General features: G+C 36.7%; 1 protein-coding gene across 3 annotated transcripts in view; it reads left to right on the top strand.

The window, feature by feature from the left end:
• Positions 1-26,667, top strand: part of LOC134527690 (serine/threonine-protein kinase 11-interacting protein) — a 101,829-nt gene that overhangs the window by 25,646 nt on the left and 49,516 nt on the right. For all 3 annotated transcript variants that reach the window (XM_063360594.1, XM_063360595.1, XM_063360596.1), the window contains exons 8-10: positions 1,041-1,215; positions 12,549-12,681; positions 17,125-17,286. In XM_063360594.1, the coding sequence (XP_063216664.1) occupies positions 1,041-1,215; positions 12,549-12,681; positions 17,125-17,286 (470 nt within the window). The remainder of the gene's footprint in view (positions 1-1,040; positions 1,216-12,548; positions 12,682-17,124; positions 17,287-26,667) is intronic.

Genomic DNA, 26,667 nt, shown 5'->3' on the forward strand with positions numbered 1-26,667 from the left:
TCGTACAGTCCTCTCGAGCGCTGCCTGGCGTCGTAAATACGTAATTCACCACAGCATCGTCTGTCTCGCACAAAGTCCAACGGGTTGCCTACGCTGACTCTTTCTGGGGCTACAGGGGCTTAACTACACGTTTCCGGCAACATGTTTATTGGCAAAAATGGTTGCAAATAATAAGAGCTTTCTACCCTCAAGCGTTGTAACATGAATTTTTATACACTCCGTATAAAATCAGTTGATTGATCAAAAAATTCTGAAGCAAATTGAAACTTTCCCAGTTTAAAAAATTCATTGTCAGTTTTTTTACATGTGACACCACATTATTGTGGTTTCATATGTACATTTCTCTCTTTTTTTACTTACTGTATTTTGCATCTATGAAGTGTAAAAAATAGAATTCACTGTATTTTAAAATTTTATTCATAAAATATTCTATATTAGTAAATAGTTAGATACTTGATTTATATTTGATTTGGATAAAAAAAAAAATTTAATTAAACAAGATTCTCAGAAGCCTACTACCTGGAGCAGAGTTTTAGGAGACAGCTGTTCTCCCACTTACGAAAAATCTGAGTGAGACCCTGCCAGGAATTGAACCTGGATTGCCTTATTGGAAGGCATCTGGCCACTCAACAAGCGTGGCCGTTTCCATAAATTGTACCACTGTAATTCATCTCAAACAAGGAAGATACCCGCTGTTTCTTTGTGTTTCATTACTGTCGCAATGTCCGGAGAACACGTGCACTTGCGACACTATCAGTGTTCAAAACACACGGAGTTCGATGAATGTAGGTTGATTTAGATTAGTGAGCACCTGTTCTCATTACCGCACTCGCTAGCTCGCTGAGCCATTTTCCTCCGAACTATTCCTCCCAACCCACACAACCAACATGATGGAAACAAATATTTCACATCTCTCATAGTTTCTTATTCGCCTCACTTAAATACATTACAAACCGTGGCCCTCGTAGAATATCTATTACTGGCACAAATTATAATTGTTAAATGAGGAATTAGAGGGTGGAAATATTTTGTTCTGCCAGTCACGTGAAGGAACGTGACAGCGTGTCGGGAAAGACGAAGGAGAGGTGGACCATGGAGACTCTTCTCAGCTGCACGAAGACGTCGAACGATCCAGTCACTGTCCAGCTGACGTTCGACACGGTGCGTCGCGACAGGCAGGAGCGGCTGTACATCATGGACGAAGAGGATGCAGAGGTGATTAAATCAGGTTACTTTCCCCCTTCCTTTATTTTTGTTTTGCATGAATAAAATTTTGTGGTTATTTTTAGCCCATTGTACTATTACATGGTGATAGCACAGACATCTTCGTGTTTATTAAGATATCTGCTATGAATGTTTAGTAAATATTTCGCCTTATTACAACCATAAACTTTTCATCTGTGGAACTTTAATAATATTAATATTTTTTTTTCTTTCATCTGCATTGTTGTAATTTTCGTTAATTTTTTTTTACCGTTTATTTTTTATTCTGACCATCTGTTTAATTTGTAAATTCAATTAATTTTATTCTAGTTCCTTACCGTATTGTTGTAACCAAAGGCCATGAAAGGATGTTATGAACCATATATATTGGGTATACACGTATCTCAGCCACACAGGAACAGGAAGTAACTTAAAAAAGTGTGATTTTTGGCGTTACTACGTGTAGGCTAAGGCCTGACGCCTGAACAATTAAAATTATTAAAAATATGAGTTTAGGGTATCGTCGGTTGTGTACATTAATGAAATTGTTACAACTAAATATCTTAACGAACTGTAAGTAATATTTACTTGGATTTAAAGCAGTTATGTCAATTATAAGCCAATTTAAGAATTGCTTAGCTAGGGACGCCATAATTAAGCAGTGTCGCCATTGTTCAAGGCTTAAGCGGCCAGTATAAATTTGCTTACATGCTTATAAATACGTGAGATTTCTAGCCAAACAAACTATATTGTTGCAAAAGTTGATAAAACTGAACTTCAATTAGATTGTGTATATAACATAATATAAAGAGAAGTAATTCTACTTAGACACCCAGAAGTCCTACTTTTAAGATAATCGTACTCCCGCTGAACTAAAGCCGTGTAATTCTATTTAAAATAGAATTTAATTTGATATTAAACTCTCTAATTTTTAACTCACTTTGAAATCATTTGATTTATGAACGATATAAATTTTGAAACAACTACTGGACTTAATTAAATCACTTTTGAACTTTTGGGTGTGATCTGTGCCAACATACATCCTAAGACATTTGAACTGCAAATAATCTCCAGGAAAGATTTGTCACAATATAAATTAAGAATTTTTAAGTAAATTCATATTTTATTGTTGAGTATTAAAATTGTTATAACTCCACCAACCTTAAATTCTTATACACACTTGGAAAGGATGAATATATACATTTCTTATAATATTTTCAAACTTACAAAAGATTCCTAATTATATCGTTGAATAATATTGTTAATTTTCATATGTATCAAGAGTCAGGTTCAGGTTATGTATGTCAGTGTATGTTTGTTATTGAAAGTGTTGCTGTGTTATGTTTACTATCTATGGTTCAAACTATTAAACTTCAGATTTTTCACCACTCTTTAAATAATCAATTTCCTATCCACATAATATACAAATTTCTTACTCCATAATTAAAATACTATATATTTCCATAGTAAACTACAGATTGGATTCGTCAGTTGTTACCGTCTACTATTGTTTATTTGTTAGAGCATTGTTTCTAAGGTTTTTATGCAATGTTATATTATTAAGTTTACGAAGGTATCAACAACACAGTACCTACACTTTTTTCCTCCACCCTGTACTGCCTTCTCTCCCTACTTCAACAATAAATTAAAGAAAGAGAGAGATAGAATTATTAGTGTAACAAAGGGAGGTGCAGAACAGAGGAAGTGGCGCCGCAACGTGTGGGGCTCGAAGAGAATCCCTAAGTAGACTACCTCTCCAAGGTAAAAACACAAGATGTCTGTTAATAAGACCTATGAATTGAGGAGTCGGTCAGAGCTCAGCAACAACCTGGAAGATCTCTCAGAACACGACAGTATACAGGAAGGATATGAGCCTGTATATCAACTGGTAATGGAGGTACAGCCTGAACCCAGCACACCAGAAAGAAATGAATGTCACAGAGAGAGTGGGACAGCTACAGCCACACCTACAGCTGCAGCTGAAGATGAGCAAGCAGCGAACATGACTCACACCACCACACCGACCGAGAACCTGCAGTCAACTGAGTGGTCTAGCATTATGTTGTTATTACAGAACGTGGCAACTATAACAAACCGGTTGGACGACAACGTGGCAGCTATCACCACCCGTTTGGACGCCAACGCTCTGGACAACGCACAGAACATGGCAGCTATCACCAACCGTTTGGATAACAACGCACAGAACGTGACGCAGCTTACTGAGAAGATTGACGGAGTCAGAGGTCAGCTGGACGCAAACCTTTGCGAGTTGAAGAGTGAACTCAACACCAGAATAGAGGTTCTAGATCATCAGCTGCAAACAGGCCTCAGTGACCTGGAGGGACGTTTGGATGCCAGATTACAGGAACAATGTCAGTCGGTGGGACAGCTGGCCAACCAGGTACTGACACAACAAGAAAGAGTTGAGAACTTGGAGTCACACACTACCTCCATGATTCGATCAATGGAACTGGTAAGAATAGAGGGGCGAGACCAGTCACAGCTACTCCAGCAGAGACTCGCACATATAGAGGAGACAGCAGTCACTCTGCAGTCACGAATGGAAACAGTAGAGTCAGGGGCAAGATCAGCCGCTGAACAAGCTGCTCAAGCATGCACCAGCTCACTACAAGAACAGAGGCAACTGAGAGGGGAGGAATTACATAATCGGATGACAACTGCCAACTCCTCCAGGACAGAGCTACCCAACCTACAGCCTACCGTGACTGCCAGTTACCCTTCACCACCAGCCCCAGTGGTTACCTCAAACGCCACACCACCTCATCAGACCCCATCTTGCAGTACTTCACATCTTGATCAGGTGGCTCTGATACATCACCCAGCCAAACATTGGGCTGAGGCTATGCCTACGTTCTCTGGCAAATCCTTAGAAAATCCAGTTAGGTTCCTCAACAAATTTGAGGAATATGCCCGAACCTTTGTACTAAGTGACAATGATAAATTGAAGTGTTTGAACGTAGCCCTTAAAAGTACTGCCTTTTTCTGGTGGGAGTTGCAAAGCCTGCACATCAAATCCTACGAACAATTCAAAGAAAAATTTAGATCCCAGTTTTGGAATCTAAAGGTACAAGGGAATTTGAGGGCCCAGCTACACTCCGACAGATTCGACAGTAGGAAAGGGAGCAGTCTGGAGGCGCACCTTTCATCAATGTATGAGCGCACCAGATATTTAGACATTACCATGTCAGACGATGAATTCATCGCAACCATGCTGACACAACTCCCTATCGCCTACCAAATACAAATGTCGGGACATACCTACAAAGATGTTACTGAGTTTAGGGACCATGTTCTGGCTGTAGACAAACTACAGAGATTACAGCGAGGTCAAGGTGCTAGAGAGGAATCTGAAAGAACACCTCACCAACCACCCAGTAAGAATGTGCCAGTGCACAATTACTGGCAGAACAGGACCAAACAGGACCAGCAGGCAAACGTGCACACCTTGACGTGGGAGAGTACAGTCAAGAGTGATGAGGACCACAACCAAGGGCATCTCGCTAAGAAACAAAAGGGCAAGTATACCCATAAGAATAGGCATAACAAGCCCTACAACAAGACTATCTGGTGGTCGAACAAACATGCCTGTAGTGATGGTGAGGATGGCCACCACGGCCAGCGCTTGGGTAAAACATCTGTTGAACGGCCCCCCAGGAAGGTCACGTACCCCCATCGTTATGCAGATTCAGATGGTGAGGCTGACTACCGTCACCAGAGTCAACGCCAATTTTACGCTGACTATACTAGGGGTAAACATGACTTCCGCCAGCCACATCTCAAGAACCCCGCCAGCCCAGACAGAAGCGGCAGACCACCGAGTCATCACAGCTCGTCTGGCGGCATACAAACTCATTTTGCATATCCACCACCCTCATTCTCATCACAAGAACAGTTCCAGCCACAACAAGGCTATTTTCAACGTAACGCACCAGTGAATCCTGTTGCTGCAGAGTTTCAGGCAGCAGTAAACAGGGCTGCTAATGGTCCAAGTAATTGGACAGGGCCTAACCCAGCAGGTTCAGCTGCCCAGCAGTGCAGCCAGAACAACCAGGATAGAGTGTTAAACTAGAACGGGTCAGGTTTGCATCGCCCCGAACTCATACCCGCTATCCAGAGCCTACATGTCACCCCTTATGAAGCTCTGTATCTGGATAGATCGGTGGCGATCGACCCGCTCTATATGCCCAAATTTGACAAAGAAACCGATTACGAAGAACTACCCACAGGCAGTGAGGTAGAACATCTGATCAACAGTCGCCTACAGTCTGAGGCACAAGCAAGGCAAAGAAGGAAGAAGGCTTCGAAAGTCAAGCAATTTAACATAGGAGAGCTCGTATTATGCAGGAGTGCAAGTGTGAGCAAGAAATGGGACAAAGTCACCAAGAAGTTGTTCTTGCTGTTCAAGGGACCCTATGTGGTCACAGACAGGATACATAACAACTGCTATGAGTTGGCAGACCCTGCCACCAACCACAGCATAGGCAGGTATAACCTAACCCAGCTAAGGGCCTACCACAAGCCTATGGTCCCACAGTAACAAGTGTTATTTGCTTGTGTCAGCTACTACAATAGTGTTTAATGGTTTTTTTTTCTTGGGGAATTAAGTAACAATATAAGTGCACATGTTACCTACACTGCGCAGTCCTATGTAATCAAGGAATTGCACATCAAGCACTGTAAGTGTGTGAAGCTAAATGTTTTGTGTCCAAGTCAGGACCTGTGCTAGCCAAGGTTGTACGGTATGCTGTATTTGTTAGTGTAAGGAAATGCACTAGTCTGGTTGCCTGATGAGCTTAAAACCAGTGTGTTGTCTCGTGACGGTCTAAGACTAAGGCTCTGCCGCACTGGGATTTGTTGTACAGCACTAACCTAGGGTTATTATGGTACCGTAATGTATGGCTATGGCATAACCTAAATGGGTATGAAGCTTCGGTGACACATGTGAGCAGGACTAGATGTCTACTAACAGTGTAATCATGTTGTTTACTCTGAAGAAAAAAAAAAAACCTACTGATCCACTATAGTGTGAGCTAACCAACCTAACAAGAGTGACTACTATGTGTTAATTTTTTTTTCGCCGACCAGCTGTGTGACTCCTAAGCAGTACATGCACATTGCGTACTACAAGCACAAGAACACTTGCAACTACTAAGCCATGCACACTCTAACTGCTAGTTACCTGCAGATATGATACTCCTTCTCGTAGCACTCTGAGCCTTAGCTTGTTGTTGGATCACCCACAAAGCTATCTTATTTAAAAAAAAAAAAAAAAATATTTAATAATATTTTGCAATTTAAAAAAAAAAAAAAAAATTATGGAAGCTTGATATGAAGAAATTTGTGTGATTTATTTTGCTCTATCAGAATGAAGAGAAAAAAAAACTGCACTGGAACTAATTTATTTTGGAATTTGATTTTATAAATTATGGGCACAAATTAATTTTATGAACTCCGAATATTATTTTGATGTGTAACACATAATTCGAAGCACTGTCATCTTGAGGATCACACTGTCACGCGAGTGACGTCACTGTTGTTCAGCAGCACATGATGATGTGATTGTCTTCTGAGTTGTTATCCACAGTAGCAAGGAACACTGGTGTTGCGAGAGAAAGTCCGCTCTTATGCTGCCCAGTTGTTGAAGGAAGTCACTGTAACAGAATTGTGACAAATGTATAAAAGTGCAAGAAATTTTTATATGTCAGGGTAAATAGGTGTAACACCTGACTGGAAGATCATGAACATTCTTGAAATGATATGAGACTCCGCATCAGCCAGTAGCTGACAGCCTACCTAACAAGACAACAGCATTCTGCAAGTAATCTACTGTGCAGCTGTGTCCAGAGTAAGATAGTGAGAGACTGTAAACCACCAGCTGAAAACCTCACCATACTCAAGAAAAAACACTGAAATTGTCCAAGACTGCATCTGAATTATTATTCATCTGTAGAACACTATGTAATAATTTTAGGCTTGGATAATAATAATATCTGTCAAGATATCATAAGAACTGATAAGGTTATGAAATATGTGTAACAAACTGTAAAATAATAATGACTGTTGCATCATAAGAAATGATGATATTCAATTATGTATAACTTTAATTATGTATATAATTTTTCAACTGGTTAATCTTGTGTGTAAATATTTTTCTTGTGTTATGTTATTTAATAATCTCTTAATATGTTGTAAGAAATTGTAATAATACTGATAATTGCATTAGTAGTCAACTAATTTACTCAGTAAATCACAGGTTAAATGCTGTGTTGAAACCATTGTAATTATGAATAATATTTTTTTTTGTGGAATAAAATTCCAATCATAATACTGTTATGTAGCAGTAAAATAGGCTGAATAGCAATTGTATGCTACATTATCATGATATCTAATGAGGATAATTACAAAAAAAAAAAAAAAAATGGTGTAAATCAACACTGATAATTATTGATATGGTAATTACAAGTTGTAAACAAAACCAGAAAACTAATATAAGGTTATACCACTGACAGACTAGTCAACCAATAAGTAAACTAGCAGTACAATTGTGTAAATATTGTGTTCCTATGATAATCCACAATTATAGCATTACTTTGATGTTGAATAATTAATAAGATTTTATCTTATTGTTGCAATGTATAGTATATTATTAATACGTCAATAATGACAACTAGAATTTATTTTCTTTAAACAATTTGCTATTTCTCGTAACGAATATAATTTTTTTTTGATTAAGTAATTAATTTTCGTAAAAGTGATTAAATCTTTCCTGGTTATTTACACCAATCCTACTGTGAGAGCGACTTCAAGCAGCAACCAGTCAGCACAGAACATTGTTATGTTTACTGTTAAAGTGAGTTATGGAAACGCGATATACTAGATACACACCTGTCGTGTGCATAGTGCGGAAATAACCACGAGTGTAGAACACGGAAATATACTTAGCGGTGCGATGACGGAGCTGGCCTTGCTCCTACTAGACATTAGGTTGACGCCACGTATGCTGACACAGCGGCGTCAGCATGAGACCTCCGTCTATTCCCCGTTGATACCATCCCTGGTCAAGGGCTGGGACAGCCCACGGGCCACCTGGAGAGCCGAGCCCGGCACTGTAGCGGACATCGTCAGGACCCGCCACTGTCAGCCACTAGTTCTCACGAGCGCAGGTCACCCGACACGGTACATCCTGTTGCCGTGATCAGTAGCCGACACCCCCCTGCGGTGGCGTGGAGGTATCGTTATCGCCTGCCCAGTTGTGTGGCAGCACACCACGACGCTGTGGTGAATCCTGGAGAACCACTGAGTGTTATTATTGGTGCACCTGACACTACCTAGCCGAGCACTACACTCAACTGTAAGTAAACCTACCAGTGCTATGTTCCTGCTTGATGTTCTTCACCATCCCAACACCCTATCAACAGCACGACTACGAGACGACGGAGTTCTCGCGCCATTTACGGAGCGCGAAGCAGCGAGGTGTCTACTGCGAGACGGCTGACACGAGACTGAACAGTCACGCCACGCCTCGGCCGCCGGTTGATCGCTGATTAGCGCGCCACCCAACCCCCACCTCCTTGCCAATTCTCAACCGTCGCTTCGAGTAACGGTCGCACCTGCTGGGTGTGAGAGAGACAGATGGGTTAATAATAAACCGGCGATCTTATGCTTTGTGCTCGCTTCGTTTTATGATTATCCCATGGGACAGCATCTGTACTATTACATGGTGATAGCACAGACATCTTCGTGTTTATTAAGATATCTGCTATGAATGTTTAGTAAATATTTCGCCTTATTACAACCATAAACTTTTCATCTGTGGAACTTTAATAATATTAATATTTTTTTTTCTTTCATCTGCATTGTTGTAATTTTCGTTAATTTTTTTTTACCGTTTATTTTTTATTCTGACCATCTGTTTAATTTGTAAATTCAATTAATTTTATTCTAGTTCCTTACCGTATTGTTGTAACCAAAGGCCATGAAAGGATGTTATGAACCATATATATTGGGTATACACGTATCTCAGCCACACAGGAACAGGAAGTAACTTAAAAAAGTGTGATTTTTGGCGTTACTACGTGTAGGCTAAGGCCTGACGCCTGAACAATTAAAATTATTAAAAATATGAGTTTAGGGTATCGTCGGTTGTGTACATTAATGAAATTGTTACAACTAAATATCTTAACGAACTGTAAGTAATATTTACTTGGATTTAAAGCAGTTATGTCAATTATAAGCCAATTTAAGAATTGCTTAGCTAGGGACGCCATAATTAAGCAGTGTCGCCATTGTTCAAGGCTTAAGCGGCCAGTATAAATTTGCTTACATGCTTATAAATACGTGAGATTTCTAGCCAAACAAACTATATTGTTGCAAAAGTTGATAAAACTGAACTTCAATTAGATTGTGTATATAACATAATATAAAGAGAAGTAATTCTACTTAGACACCCAGAAGTCCTACTTTTAAGATAATCGTACTCCCGCTGAACTAAAGCCGTGTAATTCTATTTAAAATAGAATTTAATTTGATATTAAACTCTCTAATTTTTAACTCACTTTGAAATCATTTGATTTATGAACGATATAAATTTTGAAACAACTACTGGACTTAATTAAATCACTTTTGAACTTTTGGGTGTGATCTGTGCCAACATACATCCTAAGACATTTGAACTGCAAATAATCTCCAGGAAAGATTTGTCACAATATAAATTAAGAATTTTTAAGTAAATTCATATTTTATTGTTGAGTATTAAAATTGTTATAACTCCACCAACCTTAAATTCTTATACACACTTGGAAAGGATGAATATATACATTTCTTATAATATTTTCAAACTTACAAAAGATTCCTAATTATATCGTTGAATAATATTGTTAATTTTCATATGTATCAAGAGTCAGGTTCAGGTTATGTATGTCAGTGTATGTTTGTTATTGAAAGTGTTGCTGTGTTATGTTTACTATCTATGGTTCAAACTATTAAACTTCAGATTTTTCACCACTCTTTAAATAATCAATTTCCTATCCACATAATATACAAATTTCTTACTCCATAATTAAAATACTATATATTTCCATAGTAAACTACAGATTGGATTCGTCAGTTGTTACCGTCTACTATTGTTTATTTGTTAGAGCATTGTTTCTAAGGTTTTTATGCAATGTTATATTATTAAGTTTACGAAGGTATCAACAACACAGTACCTACACTTTTTTCCTCCACCCTGTACTGCCTTCTCTCCCTACTTCAACAATAAATTAAAGAAAGAGAGAGATAGAATTATTAGTGTAACAAAGGGAGGTGCAGAACACCATGTTCATTTATAAAACATAAGATTTTGGTGGTATTAGTTTTATTTTTATAAATTATGTTTTTTATCAAGATTTCACAAAATTCAACAAACAAGATGTTAAAGACTTATTTCAACAAAATAGTGTCTTTTGATTTTATAGTGGAACAAGAAATAAATTGGCATAAATTTTTGTGTTTGAAATACATACATATCGTAAAAATGAGGTAGAGAAGTGTATTTTCAGTTGGAGAACTTAATTAAGTTTTATAATCTGTTTGGTCTGAATATTTTTATTATACTATTTACAAAATAAAAGTTATGGAATTGAAGTTTTTATTAATTAGTAATAGAATTTTTGTGATTTCGAGTCAAACTTAGTTAAAATTCCATTTATTTAAAAAATTGTCTTTTATTTTAATTTTATGTTGTGCTATGTGTTATTGCAGTTCACTATAAAATCATTTTACTGATAAATTGTGTTTTCATTTTCATGATATGTGCCTGCCACACATATTCTGGTTGCTTATATCTACTCCAGGGCCAGTTTCTAGGTTATACAAACCATTACTCATGCACTTTCTGTTCAAGATAAGATAGACTTTTTTGAACGTGTTGTTGGTTGTGTTCATATAAGCTCCAGGTAGGGGAAATTTGTCCCATTCCTATCTCTTGCTGTTCTATAGAGCACGTCCCTAATGGCCCGGCCACAATCAACGTAAGCTTTTCATAAGCACAACACATTAATATACACAAAAGTTGAACTCCATGTACATAATTCAATCTGATTAGCTGCAATCGTACATTGCGATACCTAAGCATTTACACATGCCTGGTATTAGTATTAAGTAGAGTAGCCATAAGTGTAACTTAATACTGAGTTACTTCTAAATACTGCTTAATAGTATGTTATTACTAAAACAGTGATATGTTTTCAGTGAATCAGAAGCTCTGAATGACCTACCATGACATCATTTGAGAACTTATTTGAATAAATATATAAGAAAATGTGTGTGTTGACTAGATTGTGCTGAATATTATTTTCTCTTGTTGAATATGTTTGAATGGATCACAGTCAAATTTCTGAAGTAGAAAAAATTTATTTAATTTTATTTTGCAAATTGTTGTGTGATTATGGATGTTATTCTGTTAATACTAATTTTTTTTATGATTATACACTACCAAATACAGCAACATTAATTTCTCAATGGCTAAAAACAACTAAAATCAATAAAGGAATGTGGTTAAGTTAGGTAATAAACATTGAAACAGGCTGCTGTGTTAGCACTGTGTTTTGTAAGTGCCTATTGTTATAACTATTCATGTGTTGATACTATGTGTAAATGCAAGATTATATGGTGAAAAGTGATGAAACTGAAATATATAACAGCGAAATGAAGTCACACCGCATAACCCTGAAATGAAGTAAATAACACCGCATAACATTGAAATGCAGCGAAAGTCACCTTAATTACCTCATTATAGCTATTTAAATATACATTTCATAAATCTTTAGTTTAGATTTTTATTTAAAAACCTTAAATTTTACATACAAAGTAAAAAAAAACAAACAAATTACTTAGTTTCTATCTATGGTTTTTCAAAGTAAAGTAAATAAAAGCCGTTTATAGCTGTCACCATAGTCATGGGTAAAGGCCTATAGAGAAACGTTACAAGAAAATGTATGTGTATAATGATTTTGGGCTTTTAACATTGCATATTTTTTTTTGATTATTGAATGTTGTAGTTGCAGGTTTTTTTTTAACTTACTCTCATCAATATATGCAGTAGTATTGTTTAATGTACACATTTGAAGTGTCTTACCACTAATTGTTTAAGCAGTTGATCAATGTAATTGTGCTTGATATGTACTTATTATTACACGTGTTTAATTTTTAATGAAGATAAAGATGAAATCCACTGTTTTTAATGACAAAATTTGCTTTTTTATAACAGCATAAAATCTTGGCTTGAACTGTGTGATTGAGGCTGGGTCTTGAGTCGAAACCCCCTGTGTTTGCTTGTGTTCCAGCAACTGATGCGTGCCCTGAGCGAGATCCTGGACTCCAGGTCACTGACGGCCATGAACCAGGTGGCTTTCCGTTGCTTCAAGTGCCAGTCGCAGTTCGCGCAGGAGCTTGGCCCCAAGGTCACGGCACAGCCAGGTACGTTACTTTCTTAACTTTGATCTGCAAGGTGACAAGTGTTGTTAGTAGAGGTGGACAGTGATGCTATTTTCTCTTTGGAATGGGTTTCCGATGGGGGCGACGTGTATCGGGTTAAATAGCATAGAAAAGAAATGTCTCAACTAGATGTTCAGAAAAAAATTATTTATAATCAGCTTCAAAAACTTTGAATGGTTCTTGTACATTGTATTTATACTTATGTCGTTATGTGGTACTAACAGACAGGAGTGTACACAGACTTTAATTTTGTAGGGGCCTGGGGAGATAGACCCACTTTGCCCGCTGTTTGCTTTAAAATTATGTCCTTTTGTCAGTGGGAATGTTAGATTTTTTTAAATTTCTTGGGGTTGGGGGCAGGAGGGAGGATATATCCCCTTCTCCCCCTTCCCATATCTACACCTCAGCTGACAGAAGTCAGTTTCAAATATTTTATTTTTAGTATCACCAAATAAGTATGGCACAAAAAAAGCGAAGTTTGTTAATTTATTCTTGTAATAATTATGTCGTTGAGAATAAAAAATAAGGGGTAGGGAAAGGAACCAAAAAATTGCCATTTTGGTTGCAACCATTTTTGTGCCATAAACGTATTTAATATTTAGTATCTAGGCGTGTGCAAAGCTTTGACTAAGTGAATCAATCAAATTTCTGTTTAATAATTGATTTGAATTTTCCATGAAATTTACTATTCGTTTTATTTGAAGCTTCGGTTGTAACGCAAAACTTCGTGTCTGATGTGAAGCTACGTGTTTGTTGCAAAGCTTTAAAAGATTGGAAGTCAAATATTCACTCATGAAATTTTTTTTTATGTTGTATATTTTTTGCTTGAATAAAGTTAGTAACTTAAAAAAAAATTAAAAGGTGGCACTCCATTATTTATGAATGATCAATATTAATATTTTATTTTACATTATGTTATAAGATTTATTTAATGATGTTATATATGGTTAATCTCTTAATCAGTTCAAACATTACAAATTACAAGTGTTAAACTATTATATGTTTTTTATTCCAATCCTGTATTTTATAAAATAAGTATAATCAGGTTTGCAGAGAATGATATTCACAATTTGATTCGATTTTGTGAATATTTTAAACATTCCATTTGATATTCACTTCACATCAAAAACCTAGTATTCGCACAGGCCTATAGTATTGAAAATTTTCCTTTTTAAAGATGGTTATATAATTATAGATTTTTTAAGTTAGTAACATATTGTTCATGTTGATAGATTTATTGTGGTTGTAGTCATTCTCATAAATGAATTTAGTACTAAATGACAACCACTTAGTGGGCAAACTATTTGCATCAGACAGTCACATTTGCCTGCAGGCATTCCAGCTAGTTATATAAAATGTATTAATATAGCCAATATTTAAAAATCAAATAACATTTCATTATAGCTTAAAAACTATTGAAACCAAGATGGTGTCATTTGGTTAAAAACGTAGTTTGTACTGTTTCGTTTGTCATGTCATTTTCAAACAGCAAATGATACTGTCTTAATGTTTGTGTGTGAAAAAATTTAATTCATAATGTGTGGTTCAAATTGAGTTTTTAATATAGCCTGAGTTTGCATTGTTTGCAGAATTTATGAACACGTGTTGAATTTATTTTCACAGATAGGTATTACCTATGCCTGTTTTCTCGGAACATTTTCTTTGTCCTTTCTATATTTCTGCAATGTTGCAGTTTGTTACATAATGTAGATTGTGAAAAAAACTTAAGCATATCAGGTATTCATATACATATACGATATGGAGACCCAAAAAAACCCTGGATTTTTGTTATAAAAAATTTATTTATTACCTTTTTTTTTTTACATAATTTCTTCAGTCACCTTCAAAGTACTCTCCATTAGATGCGATGCACTAGACAAGTCTTTTTCCCACTGTTTGAAGCACCTCTGGAACTCTTCAACTTTGATATCCTCCAGTGCCCTTTCCGAAGCTGTTTTTACTGTGTCCACATCATTCTCGAAAACAGGAAAAAGTCACACGGGGCTAGGTATAGCGAATACAGAGGTTGGGGAATGACAGACCACCCCTGAGAGGCCAAATAGTGGTTCACTCATAAGGCCATGTGTGTAGGGGCGATGTCGTGATGAAGGAACCAGGCCCGTGGTCGCCAAAGTTCCTGACATTTCCTCCGCACATCGCACATCCTTTCACAAACGTCTTATTACTTCAAAATAAAAGTTAACATTCAACCTCATTTTTCTTGGTTTTTTTTTTTTTGGTCTGTGGGAGTTTGGGTGTTGGGAGTCTTCCACTGGCTTGACGCTTGCTTGGTACCCGCAATACCAACTCTCATCACCTGTAATGACTTTGATCAAAAAGTTTGGTTTACTTTCAATCTTTTTTTTCAAGTCCTGGCTGAAATTAAATGGAATGTTTTCTTGATCCTGTGTGAGAATTCAAGGAAAAAATTTACCGGCAACATGTCTCATTTGAAAATCCTCAGTCAAATTCCACTGGCACTAGCTCCAACTCACTCATGTCTCTTCTGAAATTCGTCGGTGGTGAAATGACGATCCTTATTGATTTTTTCAAGGTTTTTTATCATTTCAAGATGTTGAAGGGTGCTCTGAACGAGCATGATTTTCAACACTCACCTCACCAAGCTTAAAGCACCCAAACCACTTGAACACTTGTGTGCAGCTCATAGCATCCTCCTTGAATGCCTGTTGAAACATTTGGTAAGCTTACGTTGCCGATGTTTCAAGCAGGAAAAAAAGTTTCAAACACACTTTTGTTCTGTTTAATCTGCTATAATGACTTCGCAGGTGGAACACGAGAACAGTAAGAGGATAACAATACTATGATCAAATGTTAACCTACAAACTGATGCTGTCTGGGCAGTTGTTTAGTGAGAGTATCTACTTACCCCATCTAGCGGGTGAACTCTCTACTACGTCTATCAATGGCAGCGCATTCTCAGTCCCCCTTCATATTGTTATCTGAACTGTCATATGTTTGACTTATGTTTTAAAAGTATAAAAATTGGTTTCCTAAGGTTTTATTTCCGAGGAAGTTCGAGCATGTTTTTTTTATCTACTCTTATCCAGAGTTATGGAATCTGATCTAATTCTTGTTTTGAGTTGTAATGGGTCAATACACTTTTTCTTATATCTAAATCTTAAATTAAATTCTTAAAACAGTGCCCCAAATCCAAATATAGATCTCAAGAGTGAGGAAATAATTATGTATTACCAAAAGCACAGAAATTGAGCTTTTGAAAAAAAATTGCACCCATATTTTTTTTTAATAAACAAATTTATATTTACAAGTTTGGGAAAATAAAAATTTATTTTTGTGTCAAAAATGTTCCTTGAAATGCTAAATAAACATTTTGAGAGCATTGTATGTGGTGGCAGGCAAAAACATTTCTTTGATAGCTTCTGTAGAGATTAATAATGTAGTCCTAGTCAACTACACAAGTGAAATATTATTCTTAGAATATTTTTCCTTGTTTTTCGAATACTTAATATTTTATGATATTAAAGGAATTGAGGATTTGATTGACGCAACCCTAGAATTAATTTTTAGTAGCACATCACCCATACATTTTCAGCGCAAAAGGCCAGAATACGAGAATATGAATAAGTTTTTCTTGAAACTATGACCAAATATTAATGATAAATATAAATTTCCTATCACCAATGCTATACAAGTTGGCAAACCTGAACTTGTTGCAAGTGCGAAATGTGATGGATGTTGCTGGGTGCCGGTGAGTTTTATCGCATATTCATTGTGCCAAAGTCTCATTCCTATTTCGTCACCCCTCATAGTTCCTTATGTCCCCAATGTTTCCTCATTCCTTCATTCATTCCTTCATTCATTCATTCATTAATTAATTAATTAATTAATTCATTCATATTTTTGTTTTTTCATTAATCTGTTCATTTGTCCATTTATCCACATAATCATTCATTCATTGATTAATTCATTCAATTGCATATTCATTAATTTTTTGCCCATTTATTCTTCATTGGTCCATTCATTCTTAATTTGTCTATTAAGCTTCATTCATTATTCATTAATTCGTCCATTCATTCTTGAAGTACTGGAACTCATGAAATTTAATGTACAGAAGCCTTTGGTTGGTTTATAGTTGTACATAAAATATAAATATGTGTAGATGGTCCATTTAAATTTTGTGGAAATTATATATCTGAAAAGGTTTTATATTTCTGACCTGAAAATCAGCATATTACTGCAAATAGTTGATCTACTTTGTATTGTTTGATTTTGCTTATTGGGAAATAAAGAATCTCTAATAACATATTATTAAAAAGTCCTGAAATTAGTTTAACAGATATTTGTAGATATACTGTAGTAACTTGTACCTGAATTTTCACGAGCAGGTGTAATTGTGTTTAAATGTTTGATGTGTTTGACTGCACGGACGGCCACTTGTTCCAGAGAGTGTCATGTGTCCGACATGCGGCAGTTCCGTCGTGATCATCATGGATGAAGTCCCTCTGCCTTCCAACGTGTCTGCAGCCCGAGAAGAGCCACCGAAAGCCGCCGAGCCAACAAATGGTGTGTCCACGATGACCAAGTGCCCGTCGGAGTGCAGCATAGGTGTGTTCTCTGTTCTTTCACGACTGGGTGTTGTACTGGCAGTTTAGCTGACATTCTTTGAATGCATGTTTCCATTCCACTGTGTCATATGTAATTAGGGTTCCCACAAACAGGAGAAATATAGAAACAAAAAAAAAATCAGGGAATTGGAAAGTTGTCTTTAAAACCTGGCAATATCAGGGAAATAAACAATATTGTAAATAAAAAAAAGGAACAGTAATTTTTGTTTTTGTTTTTAACATCTCAAGGTTTTTAAAACCAGTATGTAGTATAATCATTTATTAATGTGCGATATTTAATCCTTATATGATTTTAACTAACAATTAATCCTAAGGGACATGAACAACTGCGTATAGATTTGAATTGCAGTCAAATATTTATAGTTTATTACATGATCACAATCAATAATACATTGTTTGAAAGTTTTATCGAACAAATACGTTAATTTTGTTTTTCATACTGGTAGTTATGGTGTGTAGAATTACTCCTTTATAGTAGTATTTAATTTGTCACAAAATCCACCATTTTGTTGTATATAAGCATAGGTGTGGATATCCGTTTAACAACTTTTTTTCCTATTTGTTACTTATCATTACTTCTATGAAAATTTTATGCAAGGAATAAACAGTTTAGTATCTTATGGTACTAATGAAATTAGTTTTTTTAAATATAAAAATTATATTAAATGAAGTATGTGGCTAGAGAAAATTTGTAAATTGCAACAAAGACTCTAAGGTGAAATGTAATTGGTTTGACCTCTCTCAGTTACAGACTATTTGACATAAATTCACTGTTTAGTAAACGAAAAACTGATCTGAGGTCCATAACGATAGGAAAAATGTTCAGGAAAATTAAGATGTATTCTTTTGGTTATGATAACTAGAGGCACGATTTTATGGTGAATCGCGATAAAACGAAATAACACCGAAATTTGGTTATAGACACGAAATAAAACGAAATATGTCGAAGTCCGCGAACTAATGCGAAATATGCAGAAGTCCGCAACATAACCTTAATTTACGAGATGCGTACTGCCACAAGTTCAGAAGTTTTACCATAGACTACATGATTGACGCGTGATGGTGGTGAACACATTAAACAATTTTGGTATATTTGGACGTTGGATACCAATCTGACGCATTAGCCCGCAGCAAAGCGCTAGTGTAGCATGTTTTATTTATGTTGAAATTATTTGTTTTAGTTACGTGAACATCTAAGACTATCCAAAACTAATGTTTTGTTTGTTGTTTAGTTCACAAAACCAGCAAACGGTACTATTTTCAGTTTATATTGTATGATTTTAAACGGTTTGAAACGTAGGTTTGGTGAATTTTGCTATGGCAAATCAATGTAAATTCTGAAACACAAATATTTCATAATTCCGAAGAATAAAGTCTCTGCAAACGAACGGATTAAGGAGTTTGTTGGTAAGGTTTTTACATGTGTGAAAGTAATTTGATGTGTAAATTTTGCAACTGCCGGCTCGAACATGAAAGACGCGATACTTTGGTGAAACGTGTCGAGTGAAAAACATAAAAGGTGTAAAAAGAGTGGGATACCCACAAAAAGGCAAGTTTCTATTTCCGAGTCGGTAGTTACAATGAAAAAGGCCAAAAATGATAAAGAAGACTTTATCATAAAAACAACTGAGGCCTTTGTTTTAGCAAATATCCCGGTGGAGAAATTGGACAATCCTGTACTTAGAGCATGGTTTCAAGAGTGTGTGAAGGGTGGTGCTGACCTACCAACTGCAGATTGGCTACGAAAGAAGTACATCCCAATAGTGGCAGAAAATAAAAAAGAGACTATAAAATTATTAGTCAGTCACATTCCAATATGTGTTTTGGCTGACAAAACTACAGACAGGAATAAGCGCTGTGTGTTCAATATTATTTTCAGGACCCTTCAGCCTGGTGCAACACAATCATCACATCTTGCTGCATCAGTTGTTTTGGATTCTGCAGATTCTATATCATGTACTCGTGCTGTTTTAGACACACTAACTAAATATGAAGTGGATCATTCACAAGTGTGTGCATTTGTATCAGACTCTGCTACAGCTAGGTACATGATTAAATGTGCCAGTGCACTTCAAGGTGTGTTGGGTGATCGTGTGCTACATGTACAGTGCTGGGCGCACAAACTTCATTTAGTTGGAGTTGTTTGGCAGTCTAACCTTGAACAACTCAACGATGTTATAGTGAAGGTAAAAAATTCGTTTCAGAACACAAGGAAGCGCAAACATCAGTACTTGGAATTTCTGAACACCAAATACTCTCATGATCCTGCAATGTGCAAGCTCTTTCCACAACCTGTTCTTACCAGATGGAACACATGGTTCGAGTCTGTTGTCTATCTCAGCATACATTTGCAGGATACCGTATTTACTTGCGTAAAGGCCCCGCCCGCGTAAACATTTTTGAGAAAAAATTTAAAAACGTGTTTTTCTGGGTTTATCTGAGGGCAGGGCAGCTTGGCATGCATCAAACAGCAAGCCATGTATTGTGAGCGGCAGTGATACAGAGACTGGTATTATAGTTTGTCCGTTCTCAGTAGGACCGTCGTGAGGCGTGCCAGACGTAAGCAGTTAGTCCTATCTCAAACGACATAAAGATAAAGAAAGCTGGACTCGCGCACTGCCGCTGTGTTGATGTGGAGTGTTGTCGGAGAAGAAGAGGGGAAGTGAAGGAGGAAGGGAAGTGGGTCAAGGATTCTAACACTCCTTGGTCTGGTTGGCTGGCTAGCTGGCAGGAGGGAGGTTAAGCCACGCCTCTGCCTCTCTCCCCCCCTGTAATAGCGCTGCCTCTGCCTCTCTCCCCCCCCTGTAATAGCGCTGCCTCTCCCCCCTGCGAAGTCGTTGCCTCTCTCTCCCTCCTGCCGCGTCGCTGCCTCCCCCGTCTTCCTCATTCGAACAAAGACGCACAACTTGAAAAGAAAAATCTATTTTTTCCTCCAAATTTGCGTATAGGCCCCCTCCCCTTTTTTGGAGTCAAAATTTGGGGGAAAAAAGGGGGGCCTTTACGCGAGTAAATACGGTATCTTGGAATTCTTTGAAGAGTTGAGAGAACACAACAGTGGCATTAAATTCCTGAAAGAAATGTCTGCAGAGGAAGTGAATGTTGTGAAAGCTGAAGCTCTGTTTGTGGCACAAAACTGCTCTCCTCTAACAGAGTTGATAACTTCCCTAGAGGGCAATATGTACCCAACTGCACATTTGTTGACAACAAAATTGAAAGCTCTGCAGAACAAATTCAGTGTTTTGAGCAATGGTGTTGTTTCAGCTTCAGTAAATGACTTGATCTGTGAACTACGCACCGTGAAGCAGGCAGAATTGAAACAATGTTTGCAATTAACTGGCAAGAAATGTGAAACTAAACTTCTAGAACTGATGCAGAATGATCCTTGCAGGGAGACATTTCAGGCAATTGATCACTTCTTTAACCCGCAAAATGTAACTAGGGTGTGCATGAAACCTGAAAACGTACAAAAAGTAATCCTAAACCTACCTGCGATTTCTCATATTCCCAGCGAAGTTTTTATTGAAGCATATGCCACCTTCAAGAATATTGTCGCGGGTTGAAATTTTGCAGGGTTGTTGAAATCAAATTTAGGGACTTTACTGACGGGACTCTGGGCTGGCTGCTCTGTTCACTCGTCAGCGCAAGTGGCGTGACCATGTAATTGGGGCACGGGGCCGGCGCGGCGCGCTGCGGGCTTGCAGAATTTTGTTTGTTTGTTTGGCCGCGCGCTGGCGCAGCCACGGGCCGCAGTTACTGGGGCGCGCTGTCGTAACAAGCCGCGCGGTGTGGCCTGCACATTGTGGTAGAGGGGGGGGAGTCTTCCCAGATGTTCTAGTTAGTTGTTTAGTAAATTTGACTTCAATAACGAGCTTTTGTTATGGTAGGCGCGGCAGGGCGCGCGAATTTAAGCGCAAGTGAGTGGTGACTCGGGGCTCACTCAGGCGGAGGCTATGCGTCTCACCTGTGGTCACGAGTTGTTAGTTCGTTCGTGATGTAGGAATTCAGGCTCACTCAGGCGGAGGCTATGCGTCTCACCTGTGGTCACGAGTTGTTAGTTCGTTCGTGATGTAGGAATTCAAGCTTTCGGGCGGAAGCTATGGCCGACGCCAGAGGCCACGAGTCGTTTAATTTAAGTTAGGTCATAATGTAGTCATCTTCAAGCTTTCGGGCGGAGGCTATGGCCCTCGTCAGGGGTCACGCGTCATAGTTTTTAAAATGTAATGTTCGTTCGGGATTTCAAGGGCAGGAGAGGCCCCTACGTTATTTTTTTAAAGTAATCGATCAAGAAAGGCTTTTCGGAAAATGTGAGTATGGACTTATCTTTGTTTTAATTTTAAGTATTAATTATGATTTGAGGTATTCGGAAGGACTAGGGAAGTGTTTAGTGAAGTTCTCTCATTCTCTCTCTTGTAAGGTCGTTCAATCGTTAAGGAAGTAAAGAGATTATTGTTTTAAATTGTAATCCCGCTATTTAAATGTTCTTTAAAATGATGTTGAGTATTTGACTTTAAGAATAAAATAATTTTAATTAAGTATTATGTTATTTTGCAAAATCTCCTTAGTTCAGCTCTCACCAGACATCCTGTACGGGATGACGAACCTATGATCCTAGGTACAGTAAAGTATTTTATGAAGTTAAGACTAGTTGATGCCAAGCGAGTTGTTTCTATGTAAAGAGCTACGATTCTCTCCCCCCTCTGAAAGTGGATCGTGACAGAAATGGCGGTGGCACCGGCTAGGTGCACGTGACAGAAATGGTAGAGTTCGCCGGATAGGTTCTATTTCTGGAGAGAGAGAGAGGTAGATTTTTATGTTTATTATTAAGTTAGTTTCAGCTTCTGATAGCAGGTTATTAAGAGTTTACTTGAGGAGAGGATTACGGAATTTTAGTCTATAGAGGAGGAAGTCTTTGAGATTTTTTTTTTTTGACGTAACAGATGTTTATTTGAGGATACTTGTAAGGATAAAGTTTATAGTGATAAGTTGTTTTAAGTCGTTGAATTTATTGTAGATTTATATCGGGGATTATTACGTGAGGAGAATACGTTATAAGTTAAATGCTTATTAGAGATAATGCAAGTGGTTTAATTTAATTGAAGTTCATTTTAAGATTGTAGGTTAAGAGAATTATAATTTAAAATAAAAATTTTTTGTCGTAAATAGGAATTATTTTCAAGTGAAGTTTGTTTTGTTGTCGTGCGCGTAGGAGACGAGACGTACGAATTAAATCAGTCGAGGGAAGGATAAACGTTAGAAAGGAATTAAAAAGAAAACGAGAGTTTATGTAAAAGAGAGTTATAGAATTTATAGTGATGTTTTGTTTTAATTAGAAAAATGTTGAGAGTTGTTTCAGAACGACACGTCAGTGGACGTGGCAGAGTGAACACGTGACGGGGAGGTGCTGAGACCTAGCGGAGAACGGAGGAACCGCAAGCGAGGGTTGGCGCACCTGATGGAATTCGGTGACGTCACGAGCACGTACAGAGACGTGGACCGTGGACGGCCGTGACCTTGTTTTGATCAGCTGTACGGTAACTTAGCGATAAGAAAATAGACTATTGGTTAAATAAATTTAAATTTAAGTGTGTTTTAGAAGAAGAGGAACTTTCAGTATGTAAGTAATTTATTTTAAGAAGTGTATGATGTATAGGCTAGAAGTGTTTCGTTGTAAGTTGTTTATGTTTTTGTTAGTTAAATTCTACCTCGGTTTTAAAAATATTTTTTTGGGATTTGTAAACATTATTAAGGAGGTACACTATAAAATCGATAAGCATTGAGAAAACTGGGAAGGCTAGATTTTGTGTGTAGAGGGAATTTACTCCAAAAGAACAGAGAGACAAAATTAATGTTTTCATTAGGGCGAGGGACCCTAAGGTGAGGCGTTGTGTCCCTGGGAAGAAAGGGAATTGTAGCGCAGACCATAGGAGATGGGCTGACTACGGAATTAAGGGTCAGGAGAATCCTGAGAGTTGTGAGTAGTTTGGGGCAGGAGTTCCCCATGGTAGTACCGAAGTGGCTATCCTGTATGGGATAGGGTACCATTTCAATGAAGTTTGTTGGTGGGGTTAGAGCCCCCTGTGTAGTGGGCCTATAGCAGATAGGCACTACAGTGAAATTTTTGGTTATTTTGTGAGGTAAATTCCCTGGAGGTTAAGTAAGATTGGATTCAGTTAGGAAGGAGGGAAATGAGAAACATTGCTGTAGAGAGTTAGTGTACTTGCCTAATGTGAAATTGAATTTTACTAAATTAATTTAGGAGAAAGTTTTGTTCGGTAAATAAATAATAATGGAAGATAGCTAGATAATTAATTAATTTTTTTTGAGTAAGGTGTTTTAAGTAATGAAATAAAATAAGGTGAAGTAATTTGAATAATTGGGGAGGAGTTTCTTTAAGAGTTTAGATAATTGTTTTTGAATTTATTGAGATATTCAGCCAGTGGAGTTTGAGTATGAGAGATACAGTGAGATTTTAAGGAAATCGGTTGTTTATTAATTAGGACAAATGAGATTTTATGATTAAGAGTCAGTAAGCATAGTTAAAATTTACGACATGATATTTGTTGACAGTTTACAGTTATTAAGGAGAAAACAGAGTAATCTATTTATTTTTATTTTAATGGTTTGAAGATAAGATTATGAATTTTTTTTGGAAGTTTCTTTGGCATGTTGGAATAATTTTTTTTTGATTTTTAGAATTTACAGAGAAAATTTAATTGATTTACATTAGTTTGGAAGTATGGAGGTTTATTGTTCGATTAGCCCTAACTTGATGGTCGGATCCCAAAAGAATGCCGTAAAACCGATAGCCAATTGAGAGGAATGCTGTAGGCGCTTGTGTAGAGAGGGGTTGTGGGAAAACTCCTTGGGACTGATGGCAGATCAGGGGCCCTAAATAGTGTGTGATGCTGTAAAACCAGTGCAGGGAAAGCCTGGTATGCTTAAATTTTTGGGCACAGGTTAGGTAAACCTGGGGTTCCATGGGATTTAGTCATGTTAGCTGCTGTGAGACATTAAGATTTCCAGGCTCCATAGTAAATTCAATGTAAATTTTTGTTTTCTTAAAATAATAAATTTGTTTTTAATTTTTTTGAGATATTTGATTTGTAACAGTGAATACAGACCCCGAGGAATAAGAGTTGTCATGCTGTGAGAGGAGAAGGTGGTAGGCCTAAAAGGGTACAGGCACCACAGAGGTTATGTGCATTGCATAATTTAAATATAAGGAAACTTGAGAATTTGAAATTTTGTTGTTGGGTTGTACACCCATAAGAAGAGTATAGGCAGAATTTTTATTGTTATGAGATGTCTAATTTAATTGAAAAGAAGAAAGTTTAAAGATGCAAGGTAACATTATTATTGTAATAATTGAAAGAGATTAAGAGGTAGAGAGAAATAGGCAGTTTTTGTTTGTAAGTACTAAAGTTTACATATAGAAATTTAGTAACTAAGAATGAATAATAAGTTAAGTCTAGTGTAAAAGTTTTTTTTAAGTTTGTTAAGTTAAGAGTCACAAGTAAATTTTTTTTTTAGTGAGAATGTCTTTGATAGGAAGTATTAGAAACTTATGGGAATTTTAGGGTAACATAAATAATGTAGGTAATGAATAATAAATAGATGGTAGGTCTTAAGTTAGGATTAACATTTGAAGCAGAATTTAATTAAGAAGAAGGAAAATAAATAGGCCTAATGAAAAGAACAAAAAAGGATTTTATGGTAAAGCATTTTTTTTTTAAGTAATAAACAATGAATAATAATGTTGTTTCAGGGTAATGTGTACTAATAATACAATTTTTTTTTAGGACCAAAGAACAGGAATTATGTAATTTAAATTAACATGTATTTTTGAAACTGTTACAGATTCCTTAAGATGAGCTGAGCAGCAGTCCAGTTTACAAGATGACAAGAGTTCGAGAGACAAGATACAAGATCACTGAAACAAGAGCCAAGACTGAAGATTCAAGAGAAGAGAAAGCTGGCAGCCATGGACTTACAAGTGGAGATTAATAAGGTCATGTAAAGTTTTATTTTTTTTTATGGAAGACAGTAACTGGAGTTTTTTTTTGTTATAAACATTATTTACAGAACTTTTTAGGTTATAGTAATGTAATGGAACTAGTGAGTTGTGGTAGCTGTCAAAAAGAACTAATACCTTAAGTTTAATTTTTAAAGTTAATTTTCTTAATTTACAGAGGGATTAGTAGTTTTTTTTAAAACCTTATTTAGGTTGGAATTTAAATACAATAGCTTATTATAAATGTGTACGAACAGTTCAAGTTCACAGTACTGATAGGTAGGTCAGATGATCTTATTGATTTTGATGATTTGTTGTTTTGAGTTGATTTTTAAGTGTTGTGAATTAGACAATGAAATAGTTCTGAAAACTTAAATTATTTCAAGCTAAGAAATAGTAAATTTAATTGTAACTCGAAGGACACCAGAATTTACTTTTTTTTGAATTAGTAATGTTTGAAAATTTTATACTTTACAAGAAAGGTTATAAACAAACAGATCGGATGGAACAAGGATGCAGTAAATCACAATTTCAGTTAGAATTATTGATTTGCTTTTGAGGTTATGAAGGAAAAGTTGCTATAATTTAAAAGTTTAAATAAAATGTTTTTTTTTTTTTTTTTTTAAATTTGTTTGAAATAGAAAGTTTAAAAGTTAATTAGTCATGATCTAGGTGGGTGATGGGGTGGGAATTGGCCACTCTTTTTCCCTATAACCTCCCTAACATGGCCTTCTATTACAACTAACAGAAATAAAGAAGAAGAAAAATGAAGAATTATTAGTTAGAATGTTTCTTTCATGAAGATACCTGATGAACTTTTACTGTTTGGAAGAATAGAAGCAAGGTTAGTCAGATATTTTTACTCAGAAGAAGAAGAAGATAAAGCAGTTTTATGACTCGACAAGCCAGAGATTGGTGTTTCCCCTCTGCGCTTCTATTGACTACGTTGTTTACTCTCATGGGATAGCTGGTTCGGCACCATGGAGAGAGATTGGTGGGCATTGTGGTTGCCCCCAGAAGAAAAGAAGAGTAGAAGAGGTTATGGGTGGGCCATGTGAACTGACCTTCAACCCAGTTACTTCGTGGGGACTATTTGCTGTATAGAGAAGATCAAGACTCAAGAGTTAGGGAAAATCATTGGAGGTCATGTTTCCCTTCCTTAAGTTTTTCCTATCAAATTATTTGCCTGATTAGATTATGCTAAGGGTGGGATACTTTATGTTAGCAGTTGAATTAATTAATTTTATTTTTTTGTGTGTTTGCATCCTTGCCCATCGATTGCAGTTTAGTAGTTAGTTTTGTATTTGTCAGGCGTGATGGTAATGCCTGTTGATGATGTTTCAGAATTGT

Source organism: Bacillus rossius, chromosome 1 (genome assembly GCF_032445375.1).
Source record: "Bacillus rossius redtenbacheri isolate Brsri chromosome 1, Brsri_v3, whole genome shotgun sequence".
In the NCBI taxonomy this organism is placed as follows: Eukaryota; Metazoa; Arthropoda; class Insecta; order Phasmatodea; family Bacillidae; genus Bacillus; species Bacillus rossius.